At 46.2% G+C, this 14,015-nt stretch overlaps 1 protein-coding gene across 2 annotated transcripts in view; it reads right to left on the bottom strand.

The window, feature by feature from the left end:
• The window catches only part of LOC135222774 (gem-associated protein 5-like), a 291,182-nt gene that overhangs the window by 182,302 nt on the left and 94,865 nt on the right, over positions 1-14,015 (bottom strand). For both annotated transcript variants that reach the window (XM_064261034.1, XM_064261043.1), the window contains exon 8: positions 6,665-6,849. In XM_064261034.1, the coding sequence (XP_064117104.1) occupies positions 6,665-6,849 (185 nt within the window). The remainder of the gene's footprint in view (positions 1-6,664; positions 6,850-14,015) is intronic.

Genomic DNA, 14,015 nt, shown 5'->3' on the forward strand with positions numbered 1-14,015 from the left:
AATTTCGCGGCACACGCTACCGGTAGGTCAGGTGATCTACCGCCCTGCCCTGGGTGGCAGGACTAGGAACCATTCCCGTTTTCTAATCAGAATTCTTCTCTTCCACCTGTCTCCTGCGGGGAGGCTGGGTGGGCCATTAATCGTATATATCTGTCAGGTAAGTATGTATAAAACTTTATTGTAACATGACAATATCATTTTTGTTATAACATTCAACTTCCCTGCCAGATATATACTTAGCTGATTAGCACCCATTGGTGGTGGGTAAGAGACAGCTAACTAATGAAATAGACAGGTAAACAGCATATGTTGTAGGTATTAATAAACCTTGGTTCCTACCTTATTAGGCTGAAGACTTCGCGGCTACTGCCTTGGAGTCTGCTTAGCCTCAAGAGCCTCAGCGAGATATTGATCTATGGCTAAGAGTTCTTGTGGGTCTGCCAATGGGGTCTTATCCACTTACTCGGCAGAGCCTAAAGGCCTTTGTCATTGGGTGCTATTCCACTAACATGACAATACACCTTGTTCAAGGAGCACAACACCGATCCCGATCACCTGATCCTAACATCCATGTTAGTTCTAAGATTGCAAGGAGTTATCCCCGAACTCCTTACAAACAACCAAAAACTCGAAACATAATTACACTTTCATTTATACAAAATATACAAAAAAATTTTGTACTCCCCGACTAGCCATACATATCCTTGATCCCCTACCAGCAATGACACTATGCTCCCGTGCGACATCCGTGAGCTTGCTAATAGAAAACCAAGCACATATCTGACAAGAGGGTTAAGAGACATATTCTTTTGGAACGCCAAGGACGTTGCTACTGCTCTCACCTCATGGGTCTTAACCTTTAGAAGACCGAAGGATTCCTCCGAGCAGTTCTTGTGAGCGTCCGTAATTACGCTTCTCACAAAGAAAGCCAAGGCGTTTTTGGACATGAGTCTTTTGGGGTTCTTCACAGCACACCAAAGACCTTGTTGACAAGCTCCCATCTGTCTCTTCCTCTCTAAATAAAATTTAAGAGCTCTCACTGGACAGAGAGACCTCTCTGTCTCTCTGCCTACGAGGTTAGATAGACCTTTTACTTCAAAAGCTTCTGGGCAAGGTTTTGTGACGGGCGGATTGTTCTTCGCCAGAAAACATTGTCTGGAACGAACAGATGGCAGCATCTCCTTTGAACCCCACTGTGGAATCTAGAGCGTGCAATTCACTCGTCCTCTTGGCTGTAGCGAGAGACAACAGGAATAAGCATTTCCTAGTGACGTCGCGGAATGAAGCCAGATGTAAAGGCTCGAATTTATATCCGATAAAGGAATTTCAGGACCACGTCCAGATTCCAACTAGGTGTTCTAGGAGTTGCTGCTTTTGAAGTTTCAAAGGATCTAATTAGATCGTGTAGATCTTTGTTGTCTGCAATGTCTAGCCCTCGATTTCTAAATACTGAAGACAGCATGCTTCTGTATCCCTTTATTGTTGAGACAGATAGGTGTGATTCCTCTCTCAGAAAGAGAAGGAAATCGGCAATATTCACTATAGAGGTACTGGAGGAGGACAGCTTCTGACTCTTACACCACCTCCTAAAGACTTCCCACTTCGATTGGTATACTCTTCTCGTCGAAGCTCTGCGGGCTCTAGCGATAGAGCTCGCAGCCTTGCGAGAAAAGCCCCTCGCTCTGACAAGTCTTTCGATAGTCGAAAGGCAGTCAGAGCGAGACCTGGGAGGTTGTGATGAAACCTCTCGAAGTGGGGTTGTCTGAGTAGATCTGGTCTGTTTGGAAGAGATCTGGGGAAGTCCACTATCCACTCCAGTACCTCCGTGAACCATTCCTGGGCTGGCCAAAATGGGGCTATTAGTGTCAACTTCGTGTTCTTTGAAGCCACGAACTTCCTGAGCACTTCCCCCAGGATCTTGAACGGGGGAAAGGCGTAGGCGTCCACACCCGACCAATCCAGGAGAAACGCGTCTATTGCGAAGGCTCTCGGATCTTCTACTAGAGAGCAAAAGATCTCTACTCTTTTGGAGAGGAACATCGCAAACAGGTCTATGTGAGGTCTCCCCCACAGGGACCAAAGACTTCGACACACTTCTTCGTGTAGAGTCCATTCTGTGGGAAGGACCTGATTCCTCCTGCTCAGTCTGTCCGCTCTCACATTCTTTATCCCTTGTACAAATCTTGTGAGGAGAGTTATGCCTCTTTCTTCTGTCCAGGTTAACAGGTGTTTTGTTAACTGAAAGAGGGAGAAAGAGTGCGTGCCTCCTTGCTTGCGTATGTAAGCCAGAGCCGTGGTGTTGTCCGAGTTTATCTGTATCACCCCACCTCTGACTATCTCTTCGAAGAACTTTAAGGCTAGGTGTATGGCCACTAGTTCCTTGCAATTGATGTGCCAGGACACCTGTTCCTTTGTCCAGGTGCCTGACACCTCCCTTGCTCCTAGCGTCGCTCCCCATCCCGACTCCGAAGCGTCGGAATATAACACTTGGTCTGGGTTCTGCAGGGCAAGCGATACGCCTTCGTTCTTTTGAAGAGGAAGGATCCACCACTTCAAGTGATCTTTTATCTCTTGTGGAAGCGGGAAGATGTCCGAGAGTTGTCCCGTCTTCCAACTCCACACCCCTTTCAGGAAAAACTGAAGAGGGCGAAGGTGAAGCCTCCCCAGAGAGAAGAACTTTTCTAGAGAGGACAGGGTCCCTAAAAGGCTCAGATAATCCCTCGCTGAACTGCTCTTTCTCTCTAAGAAGCTCGAGATTTTCGACAAACCTCGAGTGATTCTTTCTCGCGAAGGAAATACTCGAAAACCCCAAGAATCCATCTGAATCCCCAGATAGACCAAGCTCTGGCTGGGGATCAGCTGCGACTTCTCGAGGTTCACGAGTAATCCCAGCGATTCTATCATGTTTCTTGTTACTGATAAGTCCTCCAAGCACTGAATCTCCGACTTGGCCCTGATCAGCCAGTCGTCTAAGTAGAGGGAGATGTTTATTCCCTCTAGGTGAAGCCATCTTGCCACATTCGCCATCAGATTGGTGAATACCTGCGGAGCTGTAGACAGGCCGAAGCACAGAGCCCTGAATTGAAAAATCTTGTCTCCTATTACAAACCGAAGATATTTCTTTGACAAATGGTGAATGGGAACGTGGAAATACGCATCTTGCAAGTCCAGAGAGACCATCCAATCTCCTGGACGAAGAGCCGACATTACTGAAGCGGCCGTTTCCATCCGAAACTTCTTTTTCTGAACAAAGCGATTCAGAGCGCTTACGTCCAGTACTGGTCTCCACCCCCCCGATGCCTTTGGTACTAGAAAAAGGCGATTGTAAAATCCCGGGGAGTGTGGATCCTGCACAAGTTCGATGGCCTCCTTTTCCCACATTTGTTCCACCATTTGAAGGAGAGTCTTTCTCATTACAGGGTCTCTGTACCTCGCTGACAGTTCCCGAGGCGTAGATGTTAGGGGAGGGCTGTCCTCGAAGGGGATTACGTATCCTTTCTTTAGGACCGAGACTGACCAAGGGTCGGCTCCCCTTTTTGCCCATACTCCTGCAAAGTTCAGGAGTCTGGCGCCCACTGGTGCTTGAAGGAGCAACAAGTCATTTGGTTTTCTTGAAAGGTCTAAAAGAAGACCTTCCTCTCTTGTCAGAGCTCTTCTTTCTGGCAGGGGGACGAGCCGCTGCACCTCCACGAAAGGGCTGTTGAGGAGGACGAGAGTCCTTCTTAATCGTCGACACTACAGGGCGTCCTTTCTTGGACGTTTGTACTAGTAGGTCCTGTGTTGCCTTCTCAGTTAGCGAGCGAGATATATCCTTCACTAACTGAGAAGGAAACAGATGATCCGACAGAGGGGCGAACAATAAAGCAGTCCTCTGGCTCGGAGAAACCCCTTTTGATAATAGGGATCCATATACTGATCTCTTCTTCAGAAGACCAGCACCAAAAAGGGAAGCCACTTCTCCCGAACCGTCCTGTACTGCCTTGTCCATGCAAGACAGGACGCTATGGAGAATCTCTGGGTTTTTAAGAAACTCCGGATCTTTAGACTTGTTGGCCAGAACTCCGAGTGACCAATCCAGAAAGTTGAACACCTCCAAAGTGACAAAAAGTCCCTTTAGAAAGTGGTTCAACTCCGAAGTGCTCCACGTCGATCTGACCGATCCTAAAGAGTGACGTCTAGAGGCCTCCACTAAATTGGAAAAGTCCGCATCTGCCGAGGCAGGAAGAGAAAGACCCATAGTCTCTCCTGTCCCATACCAAATACCTCTCTTTCCATGGAGTTTGGAAGGAGGCATGCAGAATACAGTCTTTCCCAACTCTTTCTTCTTGTCCTATCCAAGAATCTAAAAGAATGGAGGGCCTTCTTCATAGAAATTGCAGGCTTCATTTTCAGAAAGGCCGAAGATTTTGCCGTAGTCGAGCTCGAAAAGAGAGAACGAGGAGGAGGAGGAGCCGCCGGACTAAGAGAGTCTCCAAACTCTTGTAGCAATAATGAGGCTAAGACCTTATAATTCGAGAGTCCCTCATTTGTAGGAGGTTCGTCATCAGACAAATCGTCTAAACCTCGATCAGACGAAGGAGAAAGCTCTCGTTTGGATGGAGAGTCCTTCCAAGACCTCCTACGGTCTGAAGGAGAGGAGCTTCTATTTGGAGAAGAGTCATAAATTCCAGGAATGAGTCTCCGACTCCTGCCTCCTGGCTCTTGACTCTTGCCTCCTGGCTCCTAACTCCTGCCTCCTGACTCCGGACTCCTGCCTCCTGACTCCGGACTCCTGGCTCCTGCCTCCTGACTGCCTGACTCCTGACCTCCTTGACTCCTGACTCCTGCCTCTTGACTCCTGATTCCTGCCTCTGGCCTCCTGGCTCCTGCCTCCTGGCTCCTGCCTCCTGCCTGGATGACTCCACACTCCTGGCATCCTGGCTCCTGGCTCCTGCCTCCGGGAGACACACTCCTGGTACTCCTGCCACTCCTCACCCTTGGCTCTGCCTCCTGCTCGGGTGACTCCGACTCCCTCACTCCTGGCCGGTGCCATACGTCTGATCGGTTCATCCACGTTCGTACAGGAAGCCTCACCTCGAGTAGGAGCATCGATCCTGGCAGCCGATACCTCCATACGTCTGGAGGATCTTTTGATCGGAAGGGAAGAGTCTTTCCTTCTAGGAGGCTCCTTTGAAAGGACTCCTACAAAAGACGAAATCTGTTCTTGCATCGCCATCATGAACCTCTTCGTAGCCTCCTCTTTATCCTCTTCGGGAGGAGGGGAAGGAGGAGGGGAGGAGTCCATAGCCTCCACCTCCTGACTCCTTCTCACTCTGGTTGAAAGAATGGCTCTTCTTGCCTTCTTAATTCCCGAAGGAGACTCCTCAGGGAAGTTTTCTGGGCTCGAGTCAATCGTCGGAGCCTTCCAACTCCTCTTGAGTGGTCGAGAGCGATCTGAATCCCTCCAATCACGTCTCGGAGATGAAGATCCCGACGACGAAAAACACTCACGCAGGACGCTTTTGCAATAGCGATCCTTGGCAGTCTGGGGTGTCACAGAAACCGCCGAAGGGACACCTGATCGGTGGGGATTCTCCACAACCTCCTTTCGGTTTTCGACATTCCTTCTCCTCTGGGCATGTGAGCTTGGAAGAGGTCTAGACCTAGGAGCGTGCGGAGCCGACCAGATGCCCCCTCCACTACACTGGGGACACTCATATCACTGTCCACTGAAAAATCACTAGCCTTACCTTGTATGGCAGCCATTTTGTTTTCCATCAACTTGAAGGCTGCTTTTAGATCCGCAAGTTCTTTCGCTGAATCTACAGGTTCTGCAATAGGAGAAGGGGCTGCAATGGAAGGAGAAGTAGCAATACTTACCCTTGGGGAAGATCCCAAGCTAGGAATTAGTTCAGATCTCGAACTACTTAAACTTCTATAAGAAGCCTTCCTCACTCTTTCTCTCTCTAACTTTTTCAAATAATTAGTTAGATTCTTCCATTTGTTCTCACTCAAATTCTCACATTCCTTGCAAGTATTAGTAAAAGAACATTCATACTCCCTGCAACCCTTGCATACAGTGTGAGGGTCTACCGAAGCTTTCGGCAACCTCACCTTACAGCCTACATTCACACAACGTCTCACAACCATTCCAGAGTCAGACATTTTTAAAGAAAAATCCAAGTCCACAAAACAGTCCACAAAAGCGTATGCCAATCCAACAATCCAGATACGTCACCAAAAGTCGGTCAAGAAGATCAATTGCCGGTGAAAAAAGAAAAACCAATCGAGAGGAACCAACAACAATGTTGATGGCCCGGGCGACAGAAGAATTCTGATTAGAAAACGGGAATGGTTCCTAGTCCTGCCACCCAGGGCAGGGCGGTAGATCACCTGACCTACCGGTAGCGTGTGCCGCGAAATTTGAAATTCTGTCGGAGACGACGGAGTCTATAGCTAAGTATATATCTGGCAGGGAAGTTGAATGTATAAAAGTATATTCTCAGTTGCGAAATCTAAGAAAATATTGTACAGTGTATCTTGATGGTACCTCTGGTCATCAAACTAAATTACTCTATCAAGATACGGTCAAAATACTATAACAACATTAGTAGCAAGTTCTATTTAAGCACTGCTAAAGTAAATATCATGCAATTATTCTCCTTTTACAGAACAGTTCACATACCTGTTGACATCATGTGGACAGAAAGCTAAAGAAGTGGCACATGCTCCAAGAATGGGATACTGAAACATATGGGAAGAACTGACTACATGATAGCCTTGCAAAAACCGGTCTTGACCACAGCTAACAGCAATATTCCCAATCAATGTTAAATTGTATATGGCTCGGGTATGTAAGTGATGAATTACCTGTGAAGAAATATATATACATGTATTTAACAGAAAAAGACAAATTTGTAACTAATTAAAAAACAACTAAAACTAACTAAAAAACAAACCTGAGGTCTTAACATTAGGATTTACTAGCGCCAAGCTGGAAACTGATAGAATTAAATTAAACTTGTGCGATCCAGGGACTATTGGCATTTATACCAGGTCACGAGGCATGTATACCCAGAATGCCCTCAGTGTCGTGTGACCGACCCAACAGTTATAATTCTAACCCAGTTAGACTGCTAGAGGGGTGGTTCGAGGTGAGCCCTTTAACTGTTAAGACCTCAGGTTTGTTAGTTATGAAAAATAAAAATTAAGTTGCAAATTTGTCATTTGTTCATATACGGAAAAAACCTTTGGCCTTAACATTAGGATAGACTTACTTATTGGAGGGAGGTAAGTCTGTAACTGACTGGGAGTTTGCCACCTAAATCCATTTCCGAATATTAGGAGAATTCTAAGAGAATGGACTATAACCTTTGAACCAAAGATATAAGGAGATCTATTGGTTTCACTCAATGGGTGCTGGTATCATGCCATGGTTTATAAACTATGGGGAAATAGGGGACCCCCTATTCTCATAAACCACTCTTGTCCCTTGTGTCTGGATCTACCATCACACCTCCCTTCCAACTACCGAGAGAGGTGTGTTGCTACTGGAAAGTATACAGGCGGTCCCCAGGTTACAACGGTTCCGGCTTACGACGCTTTTTCTTAAATATTCAATGGAAAAATCCGTCCTGGGTTACGACGCTTGTTCCGAGGTTACGACGCGGACGCTTCCGACGCTCCGAGTTAACGACGCTTTTAAAAAACACATACTATGATAAAAATCCTTTATAGTTTAGCACAGTATATTAATAAAAATAAGTTTCTGGTTAGATTACAACAAAAATTTTGAGGTTATGATGATTTTCGACACTTTTATGTCGTATTTTTCTATGTTTTTTAGTGACGCCTCATATGCGGAACTAGTTTCCGAGCGAATGAATACATACTAGCTTGCGGTGCGCAAAGTTTACATATAACAGTCCAAAAGCGCAAATAATGAAAAAATCATTGCTTGTTTCCAGTAATAATAACAAAACGAAGTTTCTGGTTAGATTACAACGCAAATTCCAAGTATCCAAAGAGACATTATCCAGTAATTTGATCAGAGAGAGAGAGAGAGAGAGAGAGAGAGAGAGAGAGAGAGAGAGAGAGAGAGAGGCGTCTCCCGACGCTCCGAGTTAAGGACAGAGAAGTGTTCGTTTCGTTAAACGGCCTCTGACTCATGCCAGTAAATGTTTTGTTGATACTAATAATATAAGCCTATTTAAAGATACGTTTACTTTAATTAGTCTATATGATACGTAAATAGTAATCAACTTTTCTTGTAGCCCTCAAGATTTGGCAAAATCGAAGTATCCAAAGAGAGACATTATCCAGTACTAATTTGATCAGAGAGAGAGAGAGAGAGAGAGAGAGAGAGAGAGAGAGAGAGAGAGAGAGAGAGAGAGAGAGAGAGAGAGAGAGAGAGAGACGTCTTGGCAACAATGGTCTCAGGGACTGACGTAACGTTTATTTTCTGAACAGATAGGACAGAGAAGTGTTCGTTTCATTAAACAGCCTCTGACTCATGCCAGGAAATGTTTTGTTGATACTAATATATAAGCCTATTTAAAGATACGTTTACTTTAATTAGTCTATATGATACGTAAATAGTAATCAACTGTTCTTGTAGCCCTCAAGATTTGGAAAAATCACTCCAGGTTGTACATAAAACTTCAAGAATGTAGTGTCACCAGAGGATTACAATAGTTTTTACCTTCAAGAACCAGCATTTTTTTATGAAAATAACTCCAGGTTGTACATAAAACTACAGGAAACAACATGTAGTGTAACCAAAGGATTACAAGAAAGGTTTTTATAACTTTTTATTAGTTTAAGACATATTTCCAAACGTCGTTCCGGCTTACGACGATTTTCGGGTTACGACGCGTCTCAAGAACGGAACCCCCGTCGTAACCTGGGGACTGCCTACTATACTTTACAGTATGGCTGACCACCTCACCTGCATCTATTCCGTTCCAGCTCATGATGGTATTCTCCTTCATACTGCCCATAGGTAAAGGAGTAGAAAGAAAGTAGTAAAGACAAAAAGACCTGTCATCCCACTCATTCTACTTTCATACCTTCATCTTAGACTAGAAACAAACTGACCCGCCAGGGGTACTGGATGAGCTATATTACTTGCTGGGCCGCCACCACTGGACCCAAGGAAAAGGTATCCAAGGATCTATGGGCAACGTCTTTTAAATAAAAGGAAGTGAAAGTCGTTTGGTGTTTCCAAACACCAGCTTTCAGAATTCTCTTGACAGACATATTCTTCTTGAATGCCAAAGAAGCACTCAAGCCCCTAATGTCATGAGCCCTAGCCTTCTCCTGGCTATCTGACCCCTTGCCTTCTGTCATGTAGGCATTCCTGATCGTTTCTCTTAGCAAAAACGATATTGTATTCCTGGACACTTCCTTTTACGAACAACCTCCTGCACCCCGGCCTGAGGTGCCTTGTCCTCTTTAAGTACTCTCTTGTTACCCTGACAGGACACAGAAGCATCTCATCTTTGTCATTATCTACAAAATCACCCAGAGAAGGTATGGAAAAAGTCAAACCTGCCGTCTACTACTGATGGGTTTTGATTCTTGGCCACGAATTCTGGCACAAACTCAAATGCCATTGACTTCCAACCTCTCAAGTGCTTTACCATAGACGACAGGCCATGTAGCTCCCCCACCCTTTTGGTTGAAGCTAGGGCCAATAAGAAGACTGTCTTCAGGGTCAGGCTTCTATCTGTGGACTGCCTTAGTAGTTTGTAGGGGGGTTTTGTCTGACTACTCAGTACCATGGTCAAATCCCAATCTAGGGCTTTCAGTTCCTTTGGTAAACATGACTGCTCATGAAGATGAAATGTCCACACCTTTCATGCTTAAGACCGAGGCTAGAGCAGCCCTGTACCCCTTCACCGCAGACACAGACATATGCCTTTCTGTCCTGAGATATATCAAAAAGTCTGCTAATTGCTGAATAGTGGTACCGAGTGGAGACAAGTTCCCTCTACGACACCAATCACAGTATGCTGACCATTTCCCTTGGTATACTGCTGCTGATGACTTTCTGATATTTCCTGCCATGTGCGCTGCTGCTTTTTGCGAAAACCCTCTCGCTCGTAAGAGATGCTGCGACAGTCTCCACCCGTGAAGTGATAGGGACTTCACCGACCGGTGGTACCTCTCCACGTAGGCTGACATAGCAGGTTGTTCCATGGTGGTAACTCTCTTGGTACGTCTATCAGGAGTTCCAAGAGGTCTTGAAACCATTCCGCCTTTGGCCATAACGGAGCTACCAGAGTCATTCTGAGGTTCTGAGACCGCATTACCCTGTTCAGAACCTGAAGGATTAGACAAAAAGGAGGAAATGCGTACAAGTCCAGATTGTCCCATGGGTGTTGTAGAGCGTCTTCTGCTACTGCCTCTACGTCCGGGACTACCGAACAATACACTCCCAACTTCTTGTTGTACCTGGTTGCGAATAGGTCTATGATCAGCCTTTCCCACAACCTGTTGGTGCATGGACCACTCCATTCCCAGGATCTGATCCCTTCTGCTCAACTTGTCCGCCACTACGTTTCTTTTCCCGGAATATATCTGGCCCTGATGTCTACTACGTTCTCTACAGCCCACTGATGAAGTTGAACTGTCATCATATGTAACTGTCGAGACACTAGACCTCCTTGTTTGTTTATGTAAGCTACTACTGTGGTGTTGTCTGACATCAAAACCACTGAATGTCCCTGCACCCTCTCCCGGAATTCCTGTAGTGCCAGAAATGCTGCTTTTAGCTCCTTCACATTTATATGGAGTTTCCTGACCTCGCAACTCCACTTGCCTGAAATCATCAGCTCCTCTATGTGCGCGGCCCAACCTTCTAGTGACGCATCTGAGAACAGCAAGAGATCCGGTGAGGGTTGCTGAAGGGGAACACCCACTGTCAGATTGCTGTCCTTCACCCACCACAGCAGGTCTTTCCTCACTTCTGCAGACAAGGGAATCTGCTCGTATGGGTGATCTACTATTGGCGACCAGAACTCCTTCATCCTCCTTTGTAGAGACCGAAGGTGTAACCTCCCTTGTGGTACTAACTTCTCCAAGGAAGTTAAAACTCCCAGTACTACCTGCCACTGTTTTGCTGGCTGTGTTTGTTTTTCTAGAAAGGCCTTCACCACTTGTTTGCATTTCTCTACTCTCTGGTCTGTTGGGAATACTTTGGCTTTTATTGTGTCTATGACCATTCCCAGAAACACCAGCCGTTGACTTGGATCCAACTGCGACTTCTCCCGATTTATCACAATGCCTAAGCTGTGACAAAGCCGTAGAAAGGACGCTCTGTCCCTGAGTAATTTGTCTCTGGACTTTGCTATCACCAGCCAATCGTCTAGATATCTTATTAGCCTGATCCCCTAAGCATGCGCCCATGTCGACACGAGAGCGAACACTCTTGTGAAATCTTGAGATATTGTCAATCCGAAGCACAGAACTTTGAACTCGAAAACTTTCTCTGCCAGACTGAAGCGGAGAAATTTCCTGGAAGACTGATGGACTGGGATCTGAAAGTATGCATCTTTCAAGTTGATCGTCAGCATAAAGTCCTTGATCCTGACTGCTTGTAGAACCGTCTTTGGAGTTTCCATTTTGAACCTGGTTTTTCTTATAAACAGATTCAAAGTTGACAGGTCTATTACTGTCCTCCAGTCCCCACTGGCTTTGGGTACCAGGAAAATCCTGCTGTAAAACCCCTTTGACGGCTTGGACACTTTTGTTCCACAGCCCCTTTTTCCATCATCATCTTCACTTCCTCTTGCAGAATAAAAGCCTTCTGAGGTTCTTGAGCATAAGCGAGGTGAAGCAATGGCTGTTCTGTCAGGGGTGGGGATACTTAGAACGGAATCAAATACCCGACTCTGAGAACCTCCACCACCCACTGCTCTGTTCCCAGTTCCTCCAACACCTTCCAGTGATTTGCCAGGCAACCCCCACTGGTGTGGCAGAGTGATGAGAGGCGCCTTTCCTATCGTCTCAACCCCCTTCCTCTTCCCCTAATCCCCCTTCCTCTGTTATTTCTATTGAGAAAGGGCCGATGAGTCAATTTCTTTGGGGGAAGAGGGCCTTGTTGCCCTATTAGGGATATTATGCCTCACTGGCTTCTTCCGAGGTACTTGTTGTTGCCTTACTTCCATAGGATTAGCCTGACAGCTAGATGTTTTCCTGACTGCCTGCTGTACCAACCTACCGTTAGTGTCCATCCTTCTCCTATCTATGGCCTCTGGTAACAGCAATTGCGACTCTTAAGATATTCCCATTCCTCATTGCTAGCAGGGAATCCAAATCAACAGTGCGACTTAGCCTGGCCAAAGTTGCATCCCTCCTCATTAAAAGGATGTTTGCCCAAACATTGGCACTTAAATTTGTCCAGTACGCAATTGCTTTGGCACCTGATTGTAGCAATCTAATGAGCACTGATTCATCCACTGCCTTCCTCGTCACTTCTGAGGATGCAATCTTTGCAACTGCTGTCGACCAAAGATCCAACCAAGAAGCAGTCTGAAAGACAGAAGAAGCTGTCACTTCTAATGTAGCAGCCTCTCGGCAAGTCATCGAAGGGCATTCCATTTTCACTTCATCTAAGGTTAATCCAGGTCTTAACCTTACCACATTTGGGTTAATTTGTCTAGCCAGTAAAGGAACCGTCGAGGTCACATAATATTTTTTTGTTTCATCATTGGAGGGGGATAAACTTAAACGATCTATTCGATCTTAAGGAATTATCCCTTCCCGCAATCCGTGCGTTTACGGGGTTGTAAAACGGACTCCGCATTATTCGAACAAGGCAACTCATACAACAACCTTGGTATCCTTTTTCGCACCAAACGCCATGTCAATCCCCGGAGGAAGCATACTGGCAGGTGTTTCCGTTCTCTCTGCGAAAGGTTATTGAATTGACGAATCAAATCAATCACCTTGGCATACGAAGCCAGAAACTCTTGCTTCTCTCCTTCCTCCGGTTCTAGCGTACTGTGCTCTGCCACAGGAGACGCTACCTCACTCCTATCCCCTGACAACCGTCCGGGTGCTTCGTGGCCGTCTGCCCCTACGGCCGCGGCTTCTTTGATCTCCGCTGACAGCTCAATCCCGAACAGTCAGCAGGAGAACGAGACCGCTCACTCCTCCTCTGCTTGCGGATCTAGAGCGAGAATCTCGCCTATATCTCCAAGATGAGGGCTCTCTCAAAACCAAGTTCACTTCCTCTTCATGACGATTAGTATCATCACCAAGGACCGTCGGAGAATTAGGGCTTGATCGTTCATTTAGGCGAACAACGCCTTCCACCAACGTATCAGACGAGGTTGCCAACTCGCTATTTTTCGACCCCTTAATAGGAGCCTTATCATCTTTCCTCCGTATTTTAAACGGTCTTACAGGCGAAACTGGTATCTGTGCTCTATCCTTTGCTGCACTTTTTGCCAACAACACTGTAGATTTTCTTTGACTCTTTATAGTCTCTACTCGCTCGTTCGGACTCTTGTAAGCGGCTTTGTCCACTAGCTTTGAGCTTACCAGCCACTGACTTCCTGCCTTTCTTGCCGACTGGGATGTGACTGTCCTGGTCCGAAGAAGAAGAATAATTCACTCTTCTCCTCTTGGCCCGAGAAAGTCGCAAAATCGAGTATCCTCCTACGCTTGACTGGTACACGCCGTGACGTCATCAAACTTAGCAATGACGCCGAGTTAGAGGAAGAAGACGACGAATCACGCCTTTTCTTTTTGCCTTTCTTATTAATTTTCTTCTCTAAATCCTGTAATTTCTGCATTACAGTGTGTACTACCGAGTCAGAAAGCGTATTTGAGTCCGGAGGCAGCGAAGAAGACTGAGAATCAGTCAGCTGTAACGTCATCGCGTTTGCCATGTCGGTGTGTGACGTCGGTTGTGACGTCACCAATCTTGAAGGTAGAGATTGGGCTGCTGCTGCTGGCATCCCTGCGTTTGCAACAAAACCACCCTCAACATTCTGCATCGTCGTAACCAAAGAAGTTGTAGCGTAGCC

The sequence above is a fragment of the Macrobrachium nipponense genome, chromosome 20 (genome assembly GCF_015104395.2).
Source record: "Macrobrachium nipponense isolate FS-2020 chromosome 20, ASM1510439v2, whole genome shotgun sequence".
Lineage (NCBI taxonomy): Eukaryota > Metazoa > Arthropoda > Malacostraca > Decapoda > Palaemonidae > Macrobrachium > Macrobrachium nipponense.